The 19,516-nt window shown below is 38.1% G+C and overlaps 1 protein-coding gene across 50 annotated transcripts in view; it reads right to left on the bottom strand.

The window, feature by feature from the left end:
• Positions 1-1,643: 1,643 nt before the first annotated feature.
• Positions 1,644-19,516, bottom strand: part of NT5C2 (5'-nucleotidase, cytosolic II) — a 139,433-nt gene continuing 121,560 nt past the window's right edge. For 27 of the 50 annotated variants that reach the window (XM_070556765.1, XM_070556895.1, XM_070556902.1 and 24 more), the window contains 15 exons: positions 18,767-18,884; positions 17,849-17,944; positions 13,263-13,354; positions 13,068-13,125; positions 11,936-12,029; positions 11,247-11,300; positions 9,576-9,659; positions 8,479-8,520; positions 7,235-7,342; positions 6,896-6,962; positions 6,010-6,180; positions 4,481-4,532; positions 4,313-4,373; positions 3,985-4,161; positions 1,644-3,130 (listed from right to left, as the gene is read on the bottom strand). In XM_070556765.1, coding sequence (XP_070412866.1) covers positions 2,885-3,130; positions 3,985-4,161; positions 4,313-4,373; positions 4,481-4,532; positions 6,010-6,180; positions 6,896-6,962; positions 7,235-7,342; positions 8,479-8,520; positions 9,576-9,659; positions 11,247-11,300; positions 11,936-12,029; positions 13,068-13,125; positions 13,263-13,354; positions 17,849-17,944; positions 18,767-18,884 — 1,520 coding nt within the window. In that variant the 3' untranslated portion in view covers positions 1,644-2,884. Of the gene's footprint in view, positions 3,131-3,984; positions 4,162-4,312; positions 4,374-4,480; positions 4,533-6,009; positions 6,181-6,895; positions 6,963-7,234; positions 7,343-8,478; positions 8,521-9,575; positions 9,660-11,246; positions 11,301-11,935; positions 12,030-12,760; positions 12,966-13,067; positions 13,126-13,262; positions 13,355-17,490; positions 17,515-17,848; positions 17,945-18,766; positions 18,885-19,516 lie in introns of those variants that run through there. The other 23 variants (XM_070556759.1, XM_070556792.1, XM_070556826.1 and 20 more) reach the window with 4 other exon arrangements.

Below are 19,516 nucleotides of genomic sequence, written 5' to 3'. Positions count from 1 at the left end.
TCAGGCTATTTGTGGTGAATAAGCAGAGTATTTTTAAATGCTCTGGAAGCCTTGGAAAAACTGCAGGGCTTTAAAGTTGTTGACAAAATATTTCTTAAATAAATCTGCTTTAGAAATATCTAAACATGGACAAAGTACTTTTAAATCTGACATGTAACTGCAAGTGGCTTTAAAGTGGTTGCTCAAAAACAATACATGACTGAAGGATTTGTAGCTCTAAGTTATTCTATTTAGAAGGGGCAGCTTGAAGGGCCTGCTTTCTTATTTTAGGTCTCAGCAGAGCTATGCTTACGGTAGGAGAAAACCTAAGGTCTAAACAGCACACTAAACTCTCTTGGCTTTAAGCAACTTTTCTGAAATACACCACCTGAGCTTTAACTAACTCTCTCTATAGACGAATGTATGGGCAAGTCCTCTTGCAGAAGGAACTGCTGTGCCTCTGATCACATGCTGGGTGTGGCAGGGTCCCTGTTAGCCCACACATGCCCTCAGACTGGAATTCAGTCTAGCACCCAACAAGAGGTGCCTGGTGCTTTACACAGTCTGAAAATAAGTGGTGTTTTCCAAGTACCCAGGAAAGAAATTCTGAAAAGAGTTGGGAGTCTTCTCAGTCTAAAACGCCTCAGGTTTAAAAAAAAAAAAGGATACATTAAAATACATTTTAAGTTCAGCTTCCTTAACTATTGGCAACAGAGAGAAACTCACATTCATCTTTCAACAAGCCCAACTGCAGCTGCGCCGAGTGCCTGCCCATGGAGCACTTACTCCCCAGCATGTTCTTCTAACAGGAATAGCATACAGAGAAGCTCTGCTCTGCTCTGGGTCTTAGACTCTTATGGAACCCTACCTCTTTAAAACATTTTGGTGGTTCTGAAGAAAGCTGTGACCAGCAGTGGAATTGTTACTTATTCCAAATGTGTGCTTTCCACTTCTCAATCTGTGGACCCACTGCCAGAGAGACATCTGGCTAAAAAGAAACTCTTACACAGATAAGATCTTATGTAGGTAATAATACAAAACTAGTAGTAAATTAAAGCAAAGTGATCATGTTGGTCCTTGCTATAAAAGGGAAAATATGTAAATATACTATTGTCAGTTAGCTCTGTAGCTGTAATAAGTCACTTAGATATCATCTCACTTTGAGAAAACTTAAGACCACGTCAAACTGGGCAACATCTCCATCTTGAATGTGGTCACCCCAGCTATTAATTATTCTTAAACACATTCTCTAAAATTTAAAGCAGGGACAGCATCTAACTGCTATTAACAATAGCGTTTCTAACCTGATACTTTTAAAGTAGCATATATTCCTAAAAGACAGATCCAGTTACAAAGTATGTTTCTTGACTAAATGTCAAGCCCTATATATTGAAAGTGATGAGGTAGCATGGCCTTGGCTAAGTTTCTGTCTTTCCTTCCTATAAAGTGATTTTTTTAAAAAAGCCTCACCACACAGTCCTGTACCAAAACTTTCCATGAAAAAATTGAGGCCTATTTAAGTGCTATAAATTTAACCATTAATTAATCATGCTGGACTATATTTCCTTTAAGAGAGTGTCAAATCGATGTCACTAAGTCAAACCCAAACCCACTTGAAGACCAATAGTTATTACAGTTGTGCTACAGGAAGGGGTCAAAATCAGTATTATAAATATTATACTTTATTGAATTCTAGAGCAGCTAATCTACCCTCCTGTGTTGACCAATAACAATAAGAATGAAGAAATCTATGAAGTTTAAAGTAAGAGTGTACACCACTGTTAAAAATGTTTTAACAACTTTCACTGTACTGGTAATACCCGAAAGTATACAGTAATGATCCATTCTTGCTCAAAACGACAAGAAGTGGTTTCACTTGGGATTCTGAAGTGAATTTATTCACATGGATTGTGCCCTCTGCTTCATAGAAAGGTTCTGGCTTACAGAGCCCTCTTCCTACCCTCTAATGCTCACTCTGAAATACAGCAGTCAACCCTACAGGATAGAGAAGGCTGGAATGGGTTGGCATGAGCAACACAACATAGTCCCTACTAATGAATTTTACTCATTATGCTGTAATAGAAGAAGGTTCCCCTTTTTCTTTTTGGGGGGGGGGGCTTGCTCCTTTGTCCTCTTTCAGCTAAATTCTGCCTTTGGATTTATCCCAGATGAAAAAAAGATTATGTGTTTGGATAACATAAACATTTTCGCTATTAATCAAAAAACTGTAGAAAAGGATGAAGACTTCTACCTCAAAATGAAATTGTTGCAGTCCATTTTAGACCAGCCCTACAGCAAGTAGAGAACACTTCTGCAAAGCCACTGACAGACAGCAGCCTTACCAGAATTACTGAGGACACTTAAAGGCTTGTAAAAGGAACCTGGACCTTAACAGAAGACTACATTTAATAATGGAAACAATATATTTCGCCACGGATATACAATACTGTGTAATGCACTGAAAAAGATGAATTTTGGAGTAAGAGCACAATTTGTGACATAACAGTGTTTTTGGATGACCTCTTCCCATCGTCCTCCTTGCTTTACTCTGAGACCCTTCACCACCCTTAGTGTATCGAGATACACTACAACATAATGATGATGAAATAAGACAAGGAAACAGTGTCACAAGCCACGATGGAGCCATCTGCATGCAGTTCAGCCTGGGTTTACCCTCACTTCCAATACAGACTCCATTACTATTTTGAACCATCTGCAAAGAGTGCAGACACACAAAACTAATACAAGTATGTCCCTATGATTAGAATATTTAAAGTCTTCAGAACCTTTCCAGATATACCTTTGATGGAGCTCCCCCCCAACGAGAACCCACAGAAGAACATCCTTTGCTCCTGAGAGTCCCGTGAACTTGTTTAATGGGCGCTCAGAGTTTTGGTTTTCCTCCTTATTCTTCCTCCTCCTCTTCCTCCTCCTCCTCCTCATCATCATCTTCATCATGGCAGTGTGTAATTTCCTGGGGGGCCAGTGGGAAGAGGTTGGGAGGTTTAATCTCACTAATTGACCGTGTCAACTGGTGCCGCTTGTAGTCGGTGTCTTTGAAATCCACTGATGTGCGGTTCCGGGTGGCAAGGGGGGACTCCATCTCATTGATATCTACGTGTATGTGCTCCACCGTTGATTCATGAGGCATCTAGAACAAAATCAGAAGTTCAGAAAGCAGACGGAGCAAAACAGCTGTTTCTCAAATCCTAACCCCTCTCCCTCTGTTAGGTGGCGTTGCAGAGGGATGTCTGTAACGGACCAAGGCCAAGCCAATTTAGATACTGAAGTATCTTCCTGGAACTACCTACAAGCTGCCTATCTTCTCTCTTCCCAATCTTCAAAACTCCGCCCAGATGGTTTACTATAGCCTGAAACTGGTAAGATGGGAGAGAAGAGATTCTTTTTTCTATTTCACAGCAAAAATCAGCCCTAAACATAGATTAGTATCAGAACACAGAAATATAAAACCCACATTTGTCTCCATTAGTACTAACAAAGAGGAAAGTCTTTGCCACTCAAATAACATTATCGATAGAGTAGACTTCAGAGAGTCAAGTTATACTCTGTGACATTCTATCTTGATCATACTTTCTCAAAGACCCCTTTTCGTGCAACCATGTTTTGCACATTAGAAAGAAATGATCTAAACTCTCCTGTGCCATCCCACAAAGCTGGCTGCAGATCTCAGCCTTAAGAGTGCATCTTAGGGGCCGGCCCAGTGGCGCAGCAGTTAAGTTCGCACGTTCCGCTTCTCGGCGGCCCAGGGTTTGCCAGTGCAGGTCCCAGGTGCGGACATAGCACCACTTGGCAAAAGCCATGCTGTGGTAGGCATCCCACATATAAAGCAGAGGAAGATGGGCATGGATGTTAGCTCAGGACCAGTCTTCCTCAGCAAAAAGAGGAGGATTGGCAGTAGTTAGCTCAGGGCTAATCTTCCTCAAAAAAAAAAAAAAAAGGGTGTATCTTAATTATAAATGGTAGCTTAAGGCTGTATTAACTCACCAAGACGTGGGCAGCTCTGAAGAGGTAGCTGAATGGGTAATACAGCAGATTGATGAAAGATGCTGCATAGAGATCAGCATAACGCATCACCTGACTGGCAAAGAGGGTCTGCCGGGAGCCACTGCGAAACAGGCTTCCCATCATCCCATAGCACATGTCCATGTCATGAGTTACTTTCTAAAACAAAGAACAAGATTGAGTCTCAGTTCATTCACAAAATATTTATTGAGCAGTGGCTACGTGCCAGTCCCCATATAAAATCAGAAATACGAAAATCACTTAAACTTAATTTATTTTCCAAGTTTTCTCCCAAATCCCATTTGGATACCTTAATACGTCTCTGGATGGAGCTAATGTCTGGGCGCTCATTGCTGCTGCTGTCAAGGTGCCTGGAGACAAAAGAAAAATCAAATGAAGGACATCTCTTACCCCTAGGTTGATTCCTGAAGAGGTAGATAGTTTTTAGGGAAGAAATTTCTAGAATCAGGAAACTTACTTGTAGAGTTCAGCCAAGAAAACATCCAAGCTCTGAAGTTCTTCGAAAAGGGCTAGTTAAGGTTTGGAAGGAAAAGGAAAATATTTTAAATAAATCAAATAAAAAGCATCCAATTTTTAATGGCTCCTGAAACTAAAGTAAAAGGTTGCAGATATGACTGAGAAGTAAAGCTAAGGTGAGTGTATAAAATGACTTCCTCTTCCCTCTTCAGGAAAACCCACCGATACCTGCTTCGAGTCTGGCGGCAGATGAACGCAATCTCCTCTTAACTGCCTTTCCCCTACTAAACACCACTGATTACAATGCTCCCTTCCAAATGGATGCTGATTCTAGGCTTACAAAGTGCCAATTCAAACCCCATCTTAGGTGTATCAGCAAAGCAAGTGTTAAAAATTCGATTTTCAGATGAAAGAATGAGAATTAGGTGATCTGTCCAGAGTCACAAGTCTAAGAAGTAGAGCCAAATCACCTAGATTTCTAAAATTTCATACATGGAAAGTTGAATAAGTGGATGAAAGCTTATCTGAAAATCCCACAGACAAGTACAAACAATAGCAACAGCCAGCATCTGTTGCATGCTTTCCATGTGTTCCAGTCTTTCTCAACCTGGGTTCCCCAAAGAGAATTAAGCCCTAATGCATCCATTGTATGTAACAAATTTTCTTATCTACCATCTTTGGGAGAACTAAGAGTCATTCAAATCATGTTCTGTGTTCTGTGGTTCAGATGAGAAGCCTTGGTTGAGAAGGGTTATTTCTTCTATTTTCTTTATACACATATTACTTCAGTTAAGTCTCATCAGCTTTATGAAGTAGGTATTATTATCTTCATTTTTACATTTGAGGAAACTACGGCCCAGGATGTCTTAGCACTTGCCTAAGGACATGAAGACACTAAGTGGTGGAGCCAGGGTAACCACCTGAGGCAGGCCGAGCTTCCGGAGGCAGTACCTTTCACCACACTGCAGGTGATACAAGCTAGCAAAGGATGGGTTGGAGAACTTGTGTGTCACATATCTTTGCACAACTAGATCCACAGCTCAATTCAGTCCAGCTCAGTTCAGAGAATGCAATTTGGCCTCATTCTCTACTTCTCAGAAGAGCAAATAAAAACTACCAGGAGGCGATTAACACTCAGAGCCATCAATGGCCCAGAATCATAGACAGGGGGCTGGTAGCACAGAGACTGGAACTCGTAGGCGTGGTTGGACAAATATGGGGCTACAGAGGAAAGTGGCATTCATAGTTTAGTTGCTACTGTAATATAACTCGGGACAGTAACCTTCTATACTTAACCTTGATGGGATTCAAGAATAAGGCTGAACAAGATAACCTCCATATTTCTTCAAATTCTGGAGTTCCAGCTAGATGGTAAGGAGGTATCCAAATATCAGGTCTCATGGTTTTGACCACCTCTGACCCCCTGCATACAAAGTGATGGTTCTTCAAAGAGAATTAATTCACAACTGGCCATTTAGATACAAACTGACTATGTCAAAGATTTATAAAATAAGAGTAATGGCTGCTTACAACTCTTATCAGTCCAGACATGCAGCTCCTGTGCAAGTTCAGGAATGACCAAGAAAGTTCGCCACCCTTGTCGTTTCTTTGATTTTAGAATGTCCCCAAAAATGTGATCTCCAATATACAGAATGTCCTTGCCCTTGGCTCCCAACAGATCACAGATTGTATCAGATGAACCTGAAACAGTGGAATGAACAACGAGAAAACAAAAATGTCTCCATAATCAAAACCAGTGCTCCAAGTACCATAACCATTAAATACTGTGCTCATTAATTTTATTCTTAAAATTATGTGAGGAACAGACTAGAAAAAGGGCTCACCTTTCTTAAAGACAGAGACCCACCATTGTCTTTTTTTCATCATTCTTTTTATTGCCTCTAAGCCAAGGCCTTCAGCTTCACTGTCCTGATCAGAGCTCTTGATCACCAAATCCAAGAGCAACAAAACTACATCTCAGCTTTAGTGAATATAACCCTCAAAAGTACCACCACCATTTTTCATTACAGATCTGCCATTAAGTTGGCTTTATTCAACTGTTTCTCACGCCAACAAAATATGTGTCTGTGTCCATAGGGGCTCCTTGAAAATCTCTTGAGAACCACCACAAATGATTCCAGGACACTGAGAAATAGCCTCAAATAGGTAAAAGAAGGATGGGGAAAACCAATCCTTTTAGTGAAAATCAAAGATTCATTAGGACATACTAACAACTTCTCAAACCCATTCGCCGTGACTCCTATTGCATTAGTAGGTGACTGAAGTATTTACCTTCAGTAGATGATATCTTTAGAATACTAAAGCATATATGTGGCAGTATGCCAGAAGGACACCAAGGCTTTCAAAATGAGGTCTGAGCAAAGACTTAGACTAAGTGGAGAAGTCTGTGACTCACCTCCTGAGTAGACTATGCCATGCTGTAAGGGGCCTGTGTAGGTACCAATTTTCAGCTTGCCAGTTTTCTGTGAGAAGAGAATACAAACTTTGTAATACTTTATCATTCTATCACAATCTCCACCCAAAATGCTACTTGGCTAGGTAGAGAAAAGAGCGGCACTTGAGTTATATTCTTCTGAATTATTCGACTATCTCAATTAAGACCAAAACCCTTAATTTCAAGAGATATATGGTAATACGTTAAAAAAAATACCTGTGTCCTTAGGGAAGGTAGAAGTGGGGAAAGGGGAAACATGAAGGACAATGTGCCAGCAGACAGATCATCCTCTCGACTTACAGTATCCACCTGACGCAGTACAGTGCCTTCTCCAAAAAAGAGTGGTTTCCGTGCATCCACCAAGATCAGGTCAAAGTAGGACTGCCATGGTCGATGGGAGCTCCCAGGCTGATGAAGGAGAATCAGCAAAAGCCAAAACATCACTCCTAATCTTAAGGCACTATTTATTTAATCTCCTCAAGGTATTTAGAAATATGAGGCATAACCAGAAGATCCTACCAGTTTATTAAAAACATATTGTGTCTTATTATAAAGCTACATGCTTTTAGAAGGGAAGGAAAAAGTGTAAATAATGACTAATAATCTACATTTTAAATCACTTCATCTACTACTTATTAACTTATTTCACAGCAATTTAACATATGAAAGAAAGTGTGCTCACACTCTGAAATGGGCTAAAAGAGGCTCAAAGGGGCGAAGGAGAGATGCAAATCAATACTGAAGAGACAGATTAAGAAAGAGGCAGATCAGCATCAGGAGTGAAGTATACAAAGTAACATGGAACTATTAGTAGGAAATTTTACTGGTTATATTCTCAGAATGATGGCTCTAGGTACACACTGGCCTTTGACTCACATGCAGGCTAATCACAGCACTAATGCAGAAGTTATGCCCACTAACAGTATCTCCATCCTGAAATGGAACCATGGCATTCACCTTTTAAGGTCAAGCTGAAGAGCACTGCATACTGTGCTTTTGGGTGATCTCAAAACAGGGATTTACTGACATCTATTCAAAGAAGCCTAGGACTAAAATTCCACAAGTATGTCACTATGTTGCAATGAGTATTCCTTAAATCTAAGTGTAGCCATACTGCAGGAATGAAGACTTCTCTACTAAATATCAAGGTTAACTGTTCTCATGGCACAAAACTCAGCAATAACTAACAGCAGAATCTAGAAGGTGTCAAAGACGTATACATATTCTCTGTTTCTTTTAATCAGATATGTTCCTCAACCTGAAAATTCCTTTCATTATCACACAAACTTAACAATTCTGCATAGAATTTCTTGGGCATAAAATATTCTGATCCCATCCTACTAAATACCACATGAATCTCTCATTTCTGTCTACTAAGTTTTCAAGCTGCTAGTGACATTAAATTATACTAGCTCTTGTATTATTTCTAATGTTAATGAAGATTTCTGGATGGGTCCTGACCAAGTCCTTACCCTCCATATTCCAGGAAGAGTAAATGCATTCATTATTACTAAAGTAATGGTCTATTAAGTTTCATAGAGTACCTTGGGGCCATGTGGAAAATCAAACAGGTAAGTCATAATTTTCTGGAAAAAAAAGATCCAACATAATAAGATCCATATACTACTTCTGCAAAAGATACATAACACCTAAAAAAAAAAATCACGCACAAGATTTTTATAAGACATATCTTTTTCAATATAGGATTCATCACTTTCTTGTTTCCTCTAAAATTTATAAAACCATGACAGTGGAAGCCAGAAATTAATGTTTCATTATAACAAACAAACAAAAACTTCTGACATTCTCAGCAGGATGTAAGCTTCTTCTAGGAGATAACTGTGTACAGATTCATCCGTGTCCCCCTATCCAGTTCTCCTAGTGGACTGGAACACATATTTGGAGGTAAGGGGCATCAGAGGTAAGGGCATAGAGAAAACTAATGACTTACATGGAATTAACATAGCTTGGCCTTCTTACTACTGTCCCTAGACCGACCAAGCAAATGCACCACTGGCTTTGTAAGACTGATTACTCCAAATCACCAGATTTCTAAATCAACATTTTACATAAAGAAGATTGAGGAGTCCTGAGAAACTCGTAACTGTCTCAGCAAGAGGAAGATGAGCTTCAAAAGGAAAATGAGGTTAAGGAGTTAAAATTAGCTTTTCTACATGCTTTCATCATGACAAAAAAAGTTTAAGTCAAGAGGTAGTAAATTCTGATGGCTAAGAGTCAAAGAATCTTTGTACCATCTATTGCTATCTAGTGCCCAACAGCAGTGAGGGCATGTACACGTGCAAGACACGATGTGGCTGCTCAAGTTTATATAAATGATGCACCGAAGAGACACAGAAGCCAATTTAATAAGCACAAATGTTTTAACCACAAAATTAAAACTTTGAAGTAGCCAATTGCAATCAGGGAAAACAGTCAAAAGAAATATTTAGAAAAACTTGAGAACCACTCTGCTGTAGCCCTTATCTCATATATTTTTGCTTTTTTCACTCTTCTTTCAAAAGGAAATCACCAAAAACTACCCTTATTTAATAAGCTACTCTCCTCCTCATTATCTTCATAGTTATTTAGGCCAAAATAATTCCTCCGTATAAACAAAAAAATATGAGTATTAAGCACTTACATCTGTATATTTATAGTCGCTGTTGGTGGCAAGAAACACTTTCCCTACTTCTTTCATCCGGCTCAGAAGCAAAGGCAGTTTTCCCTGAAATGTAATATGATTATGAGCAAAACACTAAAACACAAATATATTTTCGTTTACAATGTGGAGTAGTCATATGCTGGACTTTTGTCCACTGAAATAGGAATAGGGGATGTCTTTTAAGGGTGGGTTGGTTTGTTTCAGAATTTTGCATTTAAAAGATGGCACTATCACTATGCATGAATTACATAATTAACATATGTAGTATACATGGTATATTTAATATACAGATTCATATTTATATATATATATAAACGACTATATGCTTATTAAAAAAATCTCTACCTTCCTCACTATGTCTGCCTCAGGAAAGAGTTTAAATTACCTTGTAATCTCTTAAAGCATGTGAATTAGGTATGTTAGACATCAGGAGAGGCTTCTTTTAAACATCACCCACAAAACACTCTATATGGAGAGTATTAGATATGGCCTCATTGTGCATATTTTTGTTTTATAAAACACCTTGTAGAATGAAATGACCTGTGCAGGATGAAACCTAGAAATGCCCAGACCCACCTGCAGACACATAAGGAAATTCTAATTCCTGATGCAACCAGAAAAAAAAAAGCTTTCCCTTCTCTCACAGTAAATTGATTCCTTCACGCAAATTCTCCTGGACCACTCCTGAACCCCTCAGTGCTCCTTCTTGAAACAACAAGGATGGGGGTGGGCATGGAGGGGAAACAGGAGAGACTGAAAAAAATATGAAATCTTTACCAAAGAACTTTGAGAAAATATTGCATTCTGCTACTTTTACTCTGTAAGAAAAGGAACAAGTATCTCATCTTAGGGTTCTGTGTGTGTGTGTGTTTACTTTTTATTTTGAAATAATTTCAGACTTACAGAAAAGTTCTGAAAATAGTACAGAGGGTTCCCATATGTTCGTCATCCAGCTTCCCTTAATATTAACATATTAATCGTACATAACCACAGTAAAATTATAAAAATAAAGAAATTAACATTGGCACAATTCTATTAACTAAACTACAGACTTTTAAAAATTTTATTAGGTTTTCCACTAATATCTTTTATGGTATTTTAAAGCTTTCCTCATTATTCCCTGTTGACAGGTTAAAGACAGTTTAAATAACAGTCACATATATGTTCATTTTTTAGATGACCTAGCGCTGTGATCATGATTTGGGTTACATTTAGATATGGCTCTTGGCTTTACTATTTACTAAGCGCATGAACCTAGGCAAGTCATTTAATCTCTCTATTCCTCAGTTTCCTCATCTATAAAGCAGAGGCAACAATACCTAACTCAAGTTACACAGGAGATTAAATGGGATAATGCATGTAATTAGCACAGTGATTTGTGCACACAGTATCCACTCTAGCTGCTATTATTACAACTAGAGCTAAAAAGAGAAATGAAATACTAGGTCTTCTTGCCTGTTAACAAACAGGAAAAACCGTACTAAAACTTACGCTCTGGCTGAAACTCTTGGTGATTATACTTGGCACATATTATGCTAAGACAAAGAAATATCTTCTCTTGTGCACTTCATTATAAATAGGCTTGTTATTCATTTCCCTGATAGGTAAAATAAGCTATCATGCAGGGCTATTTTCCCCTTTATTACTTACATCTTTGACTACATACTTCTCAAGATTTTCGAGTGTCTTTTCCTTAAGAGAGCCCTAGGGGAAGAAAAACAGGAAATAAGAAAAGAAAAAAAATCAGTTTTTAACAGTTTATAAGAAAAATTATGTCTATTATCAACTCAAATGCATTTCTTAAGTATTTGCCAAAATGGAAAAGTGGATAAACTAGAGAAGGCCAGAATAAAGCAACATGTATGATTTGTTGCAACTCTGCCTTCAAAATGTATTCAAAATATAAAACTATTTTTGTTTTAAATTAGAAATCAAAAGGCATTCATATTTTATTGAGTACAATCTATAGTAAATATAATATTAATTGTTATTAATCAAGTGGAGGCCTTTGGAAAAAGCAAATGGACCATAATCATCCTCAAAACATATGGTAAGCATAATCTTAACACTAAATCTCTTCTAAGTAAGTTTGGGAAATGCAAACAGAAATAAGAGCTACAAGTCAAGCACCACCCTTGAGGAAAGATCAGCATTACCTCTGAAAGCACAACAGCCAAGGACAAGAAGGAAAGTATTCTAGAGAGCTATCACTAGAGGGGGCAACTCCTTTTTCTTTAAACAGAGGGAAAAAATCTGCTCTATTTGCACTTGGAAGGTTAATGACAGAGCATAAAACGCATGCCAGAGAATGAGCAGATGAAGAAGCAGCTCCTAGGTACCTTGTAATGAACCCAGTCAACAGCATCTCTTACATCCTGAAACATACTCCGGTAAGACATGAAGAGGTCCCCATCTTTAAATCCTGTTTCACAGCTACAGAAAGATGGAAAGAACATGACAGGGAATCCAAAAGAGGGTAAATAAAATGAATATCAAACATTGCCCAGGGGACCCAAAGTTTCCATTATCACATGGATAAAGGCTGTGGCTAATTAGGAAAATAGTTATTCCCTAATGAAAATCCATTTTGACCACCAGAAATGACTACAGTGTTCAATGGAATACAATAATTGTGAATAAATACAAAGTGAGAGAAGAATATACTGAATGGAAGCTAAAAGGCCAGTTCCAAACATATCAGGTTCTTTTATTCATCACTTTTAAGAAACAGGTTCCCATCAAAGAAACATTTAAAACTTAAAATAGGTAATTTAGGTTCTCTCCACCCTGACTTTTCTAATGTTGTCTGTAGGTACAAAGGTATTGCCTATTTTCTATTTAGCTTAGTGACTTAATGCTCCACCAAATTTAGTGCCTTGAAGTGGATAACGCCTACTGAGGATGAGAAGTTAGCAAACTGGCACATATGGCTAAACTTTCAGCATACAATTCCCCCTAAAAAGGAGAGGATAACTTGTTGAAGACTTAAGCAAAATTTTACTTCAGGGAGATAAACAGTACTTATTTTATTCTTCAAGTCAAATCTTGCTGGGCCTGGGAATAAAACTAAATTACCATCCCTGAATGGCTCCTGGGTAGCTGCTGTGAAATGAGTTGGGGGGTTTTAGTGTAATTCTGCTTGGACAGATAATCATCACACAAACCTCCCACTCAGTTGTCACAATTAGCACCTCTGCTGGCCGTCTTCATTCCCAGGAGAAGCCAATCAGAAGTGGTCCCTTCCAAACATGGCTGCAGCACACTGGCAAGGAGAGGGGCCGTGTGGGAGGTGAGAGCCTGCATGGAGCTGCTGGTGCTGTCCCATCTCTCAGGCTGGCAATGTTGCATCTCTCACTAGCACTAAATTCACTTCAGAAAAGCAGAAAAGACCTACAATGGCCAGTTCTCTAAAACCCTGCACGTTAATTTAAAAAAATCAATTGGAAAAAGAAAATTATAGTATATACATACCTGGTGTATCTGGGACAATTAGTAAAAAAATCTACTAGGCAGGCCAACAGGTAGGTCTCTGAAAAATGAAGAATAGATATTCATAAGCTATAAGTGAGATAATTCAAACTTATTTCATTATCTCCCTTGAGCAAAGACAAATGATCATGGAAAGAAGGGAAAGCATCAGTATATGCAAGCATAGAATGAGTCTACCTGGTAGGTTGAACAGTGTGTTCAGAATGTAAAATCTTTCAGTGTCATCTCGTTGGATAAATTTATTTGGGTACTGCTCTCTAGTTTCTGGTCTGAAAGAAAAATTTTAAAATGAACTGACATTCAAAAATTTACATTATAATAACTTTGTGAGAAATATTCATCATTCAAAAATTCATTAAAATATTCTGGTGGCTAGATGAAAGGCAGTGTTCCAAATATTACACATGAGTAGCTATGAAAATTAACAGTTTGGGTTCCAGCCCTTAAAAAGTTCTGTTTGGTAAGGGAGGTGAGTCACATACAGACAATTATAACAAGGGCAAATAATCACAACTACCACCAGAAAGGTGCAAAGAGCTATGAGAAAACTGAGGAAGGAGAGACCACTTCAACTTACAGGGCAGAGAGAAGCGCATGTGGAAGTGAGGGGAGGAAAATCTAGGAAGGATTCATGAGAGTGGTGGCATATGGGCTGGTCCTTAAAGGCCAGGTCGACCAATTCAGAAACTAATCCAATGTGAGGAGAGATAGGGGAGCAGAGAAAAATAAAGCTAGAAAGATGAAGTGAGGCAGATCGCTTCTGTTCTTCTACTTCATTCAGGGGCAAAAGAGTGCCAGTGAGAGTTTTTAAGCAGAGGGATAAAACCATCGGAGCTGAACTGTCAAAATATTAGTAGCCGTTTTAGATAAAAGAGAGAAAGAAATGTGATGTGTTACAAATTCTTCCTATCCCTTTGTAATGTGATTTTGCAGTTCCCCTGATTAGGAAGCTCAATCTTTTTCTCCATCCTTGAGTAGAGGCTTGATCAGGTGCAAATGGGATCCAAGCAGAAACTTAGAAAACACTTGTGTATTGGGGCTTGCCTACTCTTGCTGCACTTGGAAGTCTGAGACTACTATGTATGTGAATGAGAGTGAGATAACCTGCTGCAGAATAAAAGGCTACATGCAGAAGGGAGGAGACCCAGCCAACAGGCTGCCAACTGCCAGATATGTGAGCAAGGCCATTCTAGATAAGCTAAGCAACTTGACCTCAAATGGTCATTGTTTTAAGCCACTAACTTTTGAAGTAATTTATTACGCATCAAAAGCTAACTGACACAGAGACAAAGGACTACAAAATCAATTAGGTGGTTATTGCAGTAGGGGCCTGTCCTAGAGTGGTGGCAAAGGAAATTAAAGGGAAGAATGTATTCAAGAGAGACTGCCAAGGTAAAATGAACAAGACCAGGCAACTGATTGGATGTGGCAGATGAAAAAAGACATAATAATCAAAGATGATGATGCTCACACTAAGGTGTCTCTGAGAGGGTACTGGTACCATTAATGGAAATATGAAAACTGGATAAGAAGTAGATGTAAGAGGAGGTTTATTCTGGATACACTAAGCTCAAAGTTAAGATTTTTACAGGCAATTAGAAACAAAAGTCAAGAACTTAAAACAGAGATTCAGTCTTCAGAGATAACTGGCATCATCTATGCACAAGTAACAGAGGAAATCACGAAGACTACTGGAGTAGATGAGGCCACTTAGAGTGCAGAGAAGGAAGAGAAGACTGAGAATAGAACCATGGAGAACATTTAAGGTTTAAAAAAACAAAACAAAACAGTGAAACGGACAGAAGTTGTTAGAGATACATGAGAATCTTGGAGAGTGAAATGAAGCACTGCAAGAGGACGAAGGGGATAGTATTAGCAAAAATATTCCAGAGAAATCAAAAAGGAGGAAGACTAAAGTATGAAAACGTACAATTTTCAGGGTGAATACGTGGAGATTAATCAAAATAAAGGACATCAAACTTAAAGTTCATCCTCAGAGCAACTTGGGTAAATTCCTGCTTGGGTTTGTTAACTACAAATGGCATAAACTAGTCCGAAATATAAAACCACATTAACTCCCTTATCTTGGTCACTCTTCTGAAATAAGAGTTCCTAATAAAGAATAACTTTGTAGAATATTTCATCTACTAGCCTTCGAAGATTTTCTGAAATGAAAATTAAGGTGGAAGGAGATAGTAATGATATGCTTTTCTCAGTCAGGTTTAGTAAGATGACATTGTCCCCTTAGATATAATGTGCTTTCCTATTATTCCTTGAGGCCAGCCCAGTGGTGCAGCAGTTAAGTTTGCAGGTTCCACTTCGGCGACCAGGGGTTCCCCGGTTCAGATCCCGGGTGTGGACCTATGCACCGCTTATCAAGCCATGTTGTGGTAGGTGTCCCACATATGAGAGGAAGATGGGCATGGATGCTAGCTCAGGGCCAATCTTCCTCAGGAAAAAGATGAGGATTGGCAGCAGATGTTAGCTCAGGGTTAATCTTCATCGAAGAAAAAAATCGAGTAATTCCTTTACATAAGGATGGTTAACAGCTATTTATTAGGCAATTAGAACCCAAACTGACTTATAAATATAGTTAGCAATTACATTTTGTTTAATTTAAGTGTGAAATCATATAGTATATATTTAAAATAAGAATTAATTCAGGGGGAGGAAATGTATCATCAAAGAAGGAATGCTAAATTTGGAGTTGGGAGGAAAACAGTTATAGTACAGACTACTGCTAACTTTCTGTGACCCAGAGAATAAAGATTTGACCTCAATATTATCTTACTCTAAAACGTTAAGAGACTTTACCATTGTTCAAAAAAGAGGTCCCAATTCATTGACAAGGCATACAAGATGATGCCAGACAGAGGCCTCACTTCCCTCCAGCCTTGTGCACCATTATACTTCAATAACTCTCTCTCTTTCCCTCCTTCCTTAGTCTCTCCTTCTCCATGGGCTTTTCCTTTTGACTCGAAAGACTGTATGGGGCTGGCCCCGTGGCCTAGTGGTTAAGTTCAGTGTGCTCTGCTTCAGTGGCCTGGGTTCAGTTCCCAGGTGCAGACCTACACCACTCGTCAGTGGCCATGTTATGGCAGCGACCCACATACAAAATAGAGGAAGATTGGCAGAGATGTTAGCTCAAGGTGAATCTTCCTCAGCAAAAAATAAACAAATAAATATAACGGCATTAAGAAAAAAGGATTGTACACTGCTAAGTGCTGTTTGAATGATTCTGCATTAACTCATAAATGACTTATTTTTTAAATACTATTAAATGTATTTCCAAACGAGCTATTTGGAAACTTTACTGGTTTATTTGGGGGAAGAAAGGAGATCTGTGGATCTTGAGTTAGTAAACCTAATTATAGTACTAATTTATAGAACTGCTTCTCTTCTTTTTCTTCTCTGACTACCCCTCCCTCCATAAACAAAACCCCTTGTCAGACACTAATAAATTGAACCTTGGTTCATCATCATTGGGATTCTGAATTTAAGTGACAATATCCATATATAAAACAGTTATGTTGCTAGTACTATCTACAATCACTTCACGTTCTAAATCCTGCCTCCTGATATTTGTGGAGCTTGAACAAACCCCGCATGAGAGGAACAATGAAAGAAAGGTAGATATAACCATGGCCTGCCCAGATGTGTCAAGGTGGGGTGTTTATTTCACACTGTTCTCACTAAGTATACTTGGGCATCTTTGAGCCTGTGTAATGACAGCTGAAGAGTCATATATCAGATACTTCAGATCCAAGTAGGGCATTGCTATGACCTCAGATTTTTAAAGAACTGGTACAGTTTCAGTTAGCCTGTGCCTCTTATCACAAAACGTGTTTACCAAACGACACTGTCTCTTTAACAATTTAAATGTAGACTGTGTGGTTTATACTGCTTTGCCATTGAAAATAAATAATACATGGAAAAGTTACACAAGAGACTGACACATAACTTATTTTGGTTTTAAGAGTCGCTCTGACCTTAATGCAGTGCTGGTAGTAAATTAGGTAGTATAATAGTAGAGAAAACATAATCATAAAGCCACAATTATAGAAATTATCAAAGTGCAGTGTTGTGATTTTTAAGGAAAAAATTAGAATGTTTCACAAAAAATTGTACACACTAAATTTTATCTGCTGTTTACTAGGGTGGAAAGTCCAAATTAGTGAGAATAGTGGAAATATTCTGATTATGAAAATAAAGCTTATCCTCATTTGTTTTAAATATTATCACCTTGCATTCATTTTTAACCCCCTGTTTTAAAAAATTTTAACCACATGATCAAAGATCTGAAGCTATTCATTAGAATATAAGAAATAATGTATTAACTTTTAAAAATCTTAGCCATTTACTCTGCTACAGTTTTAAATTTTTCAAAGCACTTTTATGTACATACCTCTTCTGAGCAGCTACCTGAGAACTGTATTAAAAAGGAGAAAATACAAATCTTAGAATTTCAAATAAGTCAAAGCCACTATAGTTCTTTTTGAGCAAGTTTCAAGATTAGCTTTGTTGGATGCTATATAATTAGAAGGCACTTAATTTAAACAAAATGTAACTGCTAATTATATTTCCAAGTCAGTGTGGGTCTTAACTGCCTAATGAATAACTGTTAAGTAGCCTTATATAAAAAAGTAATTGCTCTTTAATAATGAGGGAATAGGCAAGTTTATTACATCTAGGGAGACAATGTCATCTACATATTGTGTGACTATGGGAACACTAGAAAGAGACTAAAGGTTCTCTGTACTCACCCCCTTATGAAGTTAAATCCATGTGCACAGACCAAGAGATTTCCATAGGCATCAACTTTCAAAAGATTTCCATATAGTGTGTCAAAGACAAGTCCCCTATGTGAAATGAAGATGTTATCAATAATGCAAAGTAATACAGGCGATAATCTTACATAGTATTACTCAATCACCGTGAAATAACCTCATCTTATTCAAGCTTTATGGCAATTCAGGTATATCCCCAAACAGTATAACCCTAGAGGCTAAAGTGAGTGAATATAATCTTAAAAACTAATCCCAGAGCAACGAAAAATTATTTACTGTCCAGAAAAATAATCATAACTGTTTTCTGTAAGGAATAAGAGCTTAATCAAACACAGTGTAAACTACAATTCCTCTTAATACAGCTGGTTCCATTCTAAAACAGAGCCTTTTAATTTCCTTGGACAACTGAGCTGGCTTTTATTTCTATTAGATGTTGTATATAGGACACATACAATGGCATCTCAAATAAACATCATCTTTCTTAATCTTAAATCTTTCCTATCAAATCCAAAAATGCAAACTGCCAAGAAGGATCCTGATTACCAAGGTAAGTGTATCAGCAAAACATGTAACTGATCTCCAACAGCCAAAGGTAGGAGCATCTGTGATTACTGCCCATCAGTTTTAATAAAAACCCTTTCTTTCCCACAAATGTATCTTCTTCACTAACAATAAACTAAGCTCAATTCAAGAACACAAAAGATATGGTGTACATGAAAAGTCCATGGTAATTTTAGAATCACCACCACCAAAAAAAAGGAAACCAAAAACCAAAAAAAAACCCCAAAGAACATTTTGATTTTTTTTTTCTGTTTTGGTCAGGGATACACCTGGAATTAGTAACTTTCGGGATGGAGGGAGAGGTCTTAATCCAAAAGAATTTTGAAAAATTACCTGGTAGGGAATGTAGAATCGTAAGCAAAGCTGAGCAGCTCCTGAGGATAGCCAATAGAAACTAATCTCTCCACAGTAAGCTCAAAGCCAAGGGACTCATACTCCGGGGACTTGTACACTGCACAAAGAGGAGGTGCTCATTAAAGGAACAGCCAGTCAAAACAGAAGGCGAATGAGTGCATTTCTACTCTTTCCCAATTCGTCCCTCTCCCTAAATCTGCCATTTTTCTTTTTTCCCTCAAGCTTCATGTTTTGTGCTGCCCTGAGTAATCAGAGGACTCAATTGTTAGTCTGCGGAAATAGGTCATACTATAGTAGGAGCGACAGCAACAAGATGAATTATCAGACAATTCAGAATAGTTCCTTCATTCTTAGGAAACCTAATCCCAACCCTTCTTCCCTTTATCTATTCTTTCATTCCCACAATCTAAAGGCAGGAAAAAAACCCCTAATATGAACATCTATGATATTACCCATGAGAATATAAGTATATAGAAACCTAGGTAGAGAGGTCTATATATGTTAAAGGCTCCATTCATGTGCCTAATTGGTGTAGGAATCCTTTAAATGAGTTTTTTTTTTAAGTCTATTTTTGGAATTCCTGTTTGGCTTAGTAGTTGCTTTGTACTCCTTCTCCGATCAGCATAATTCCGTTTGTCAGGATTCACTTGTTTTCTTATTAGCCCTAACAATACTATAGCCATCAAAATTGCATTTTACAAGCTATTACTGCAATATCAACCATAAAAA

The sequence above is a fragment of the Equus przewalskii genome, chromosome 1 (assembly GCF_037783145.1).
Source record: "Equus przewalskii isolate Varuska chromosome 1, EquPr2, whole genome shotgun sequence".
NCBI lineage: Eukaryota > Metazoa > Chordata > Mammalia > Perissodactyla > Equidae > Equus > Equus przewalskii.
The sequence above is the reverse complement of the archived record's forward strand: the minus strand, read 5'-3'. Positions and strand labels throughout refer to the sequence as shown.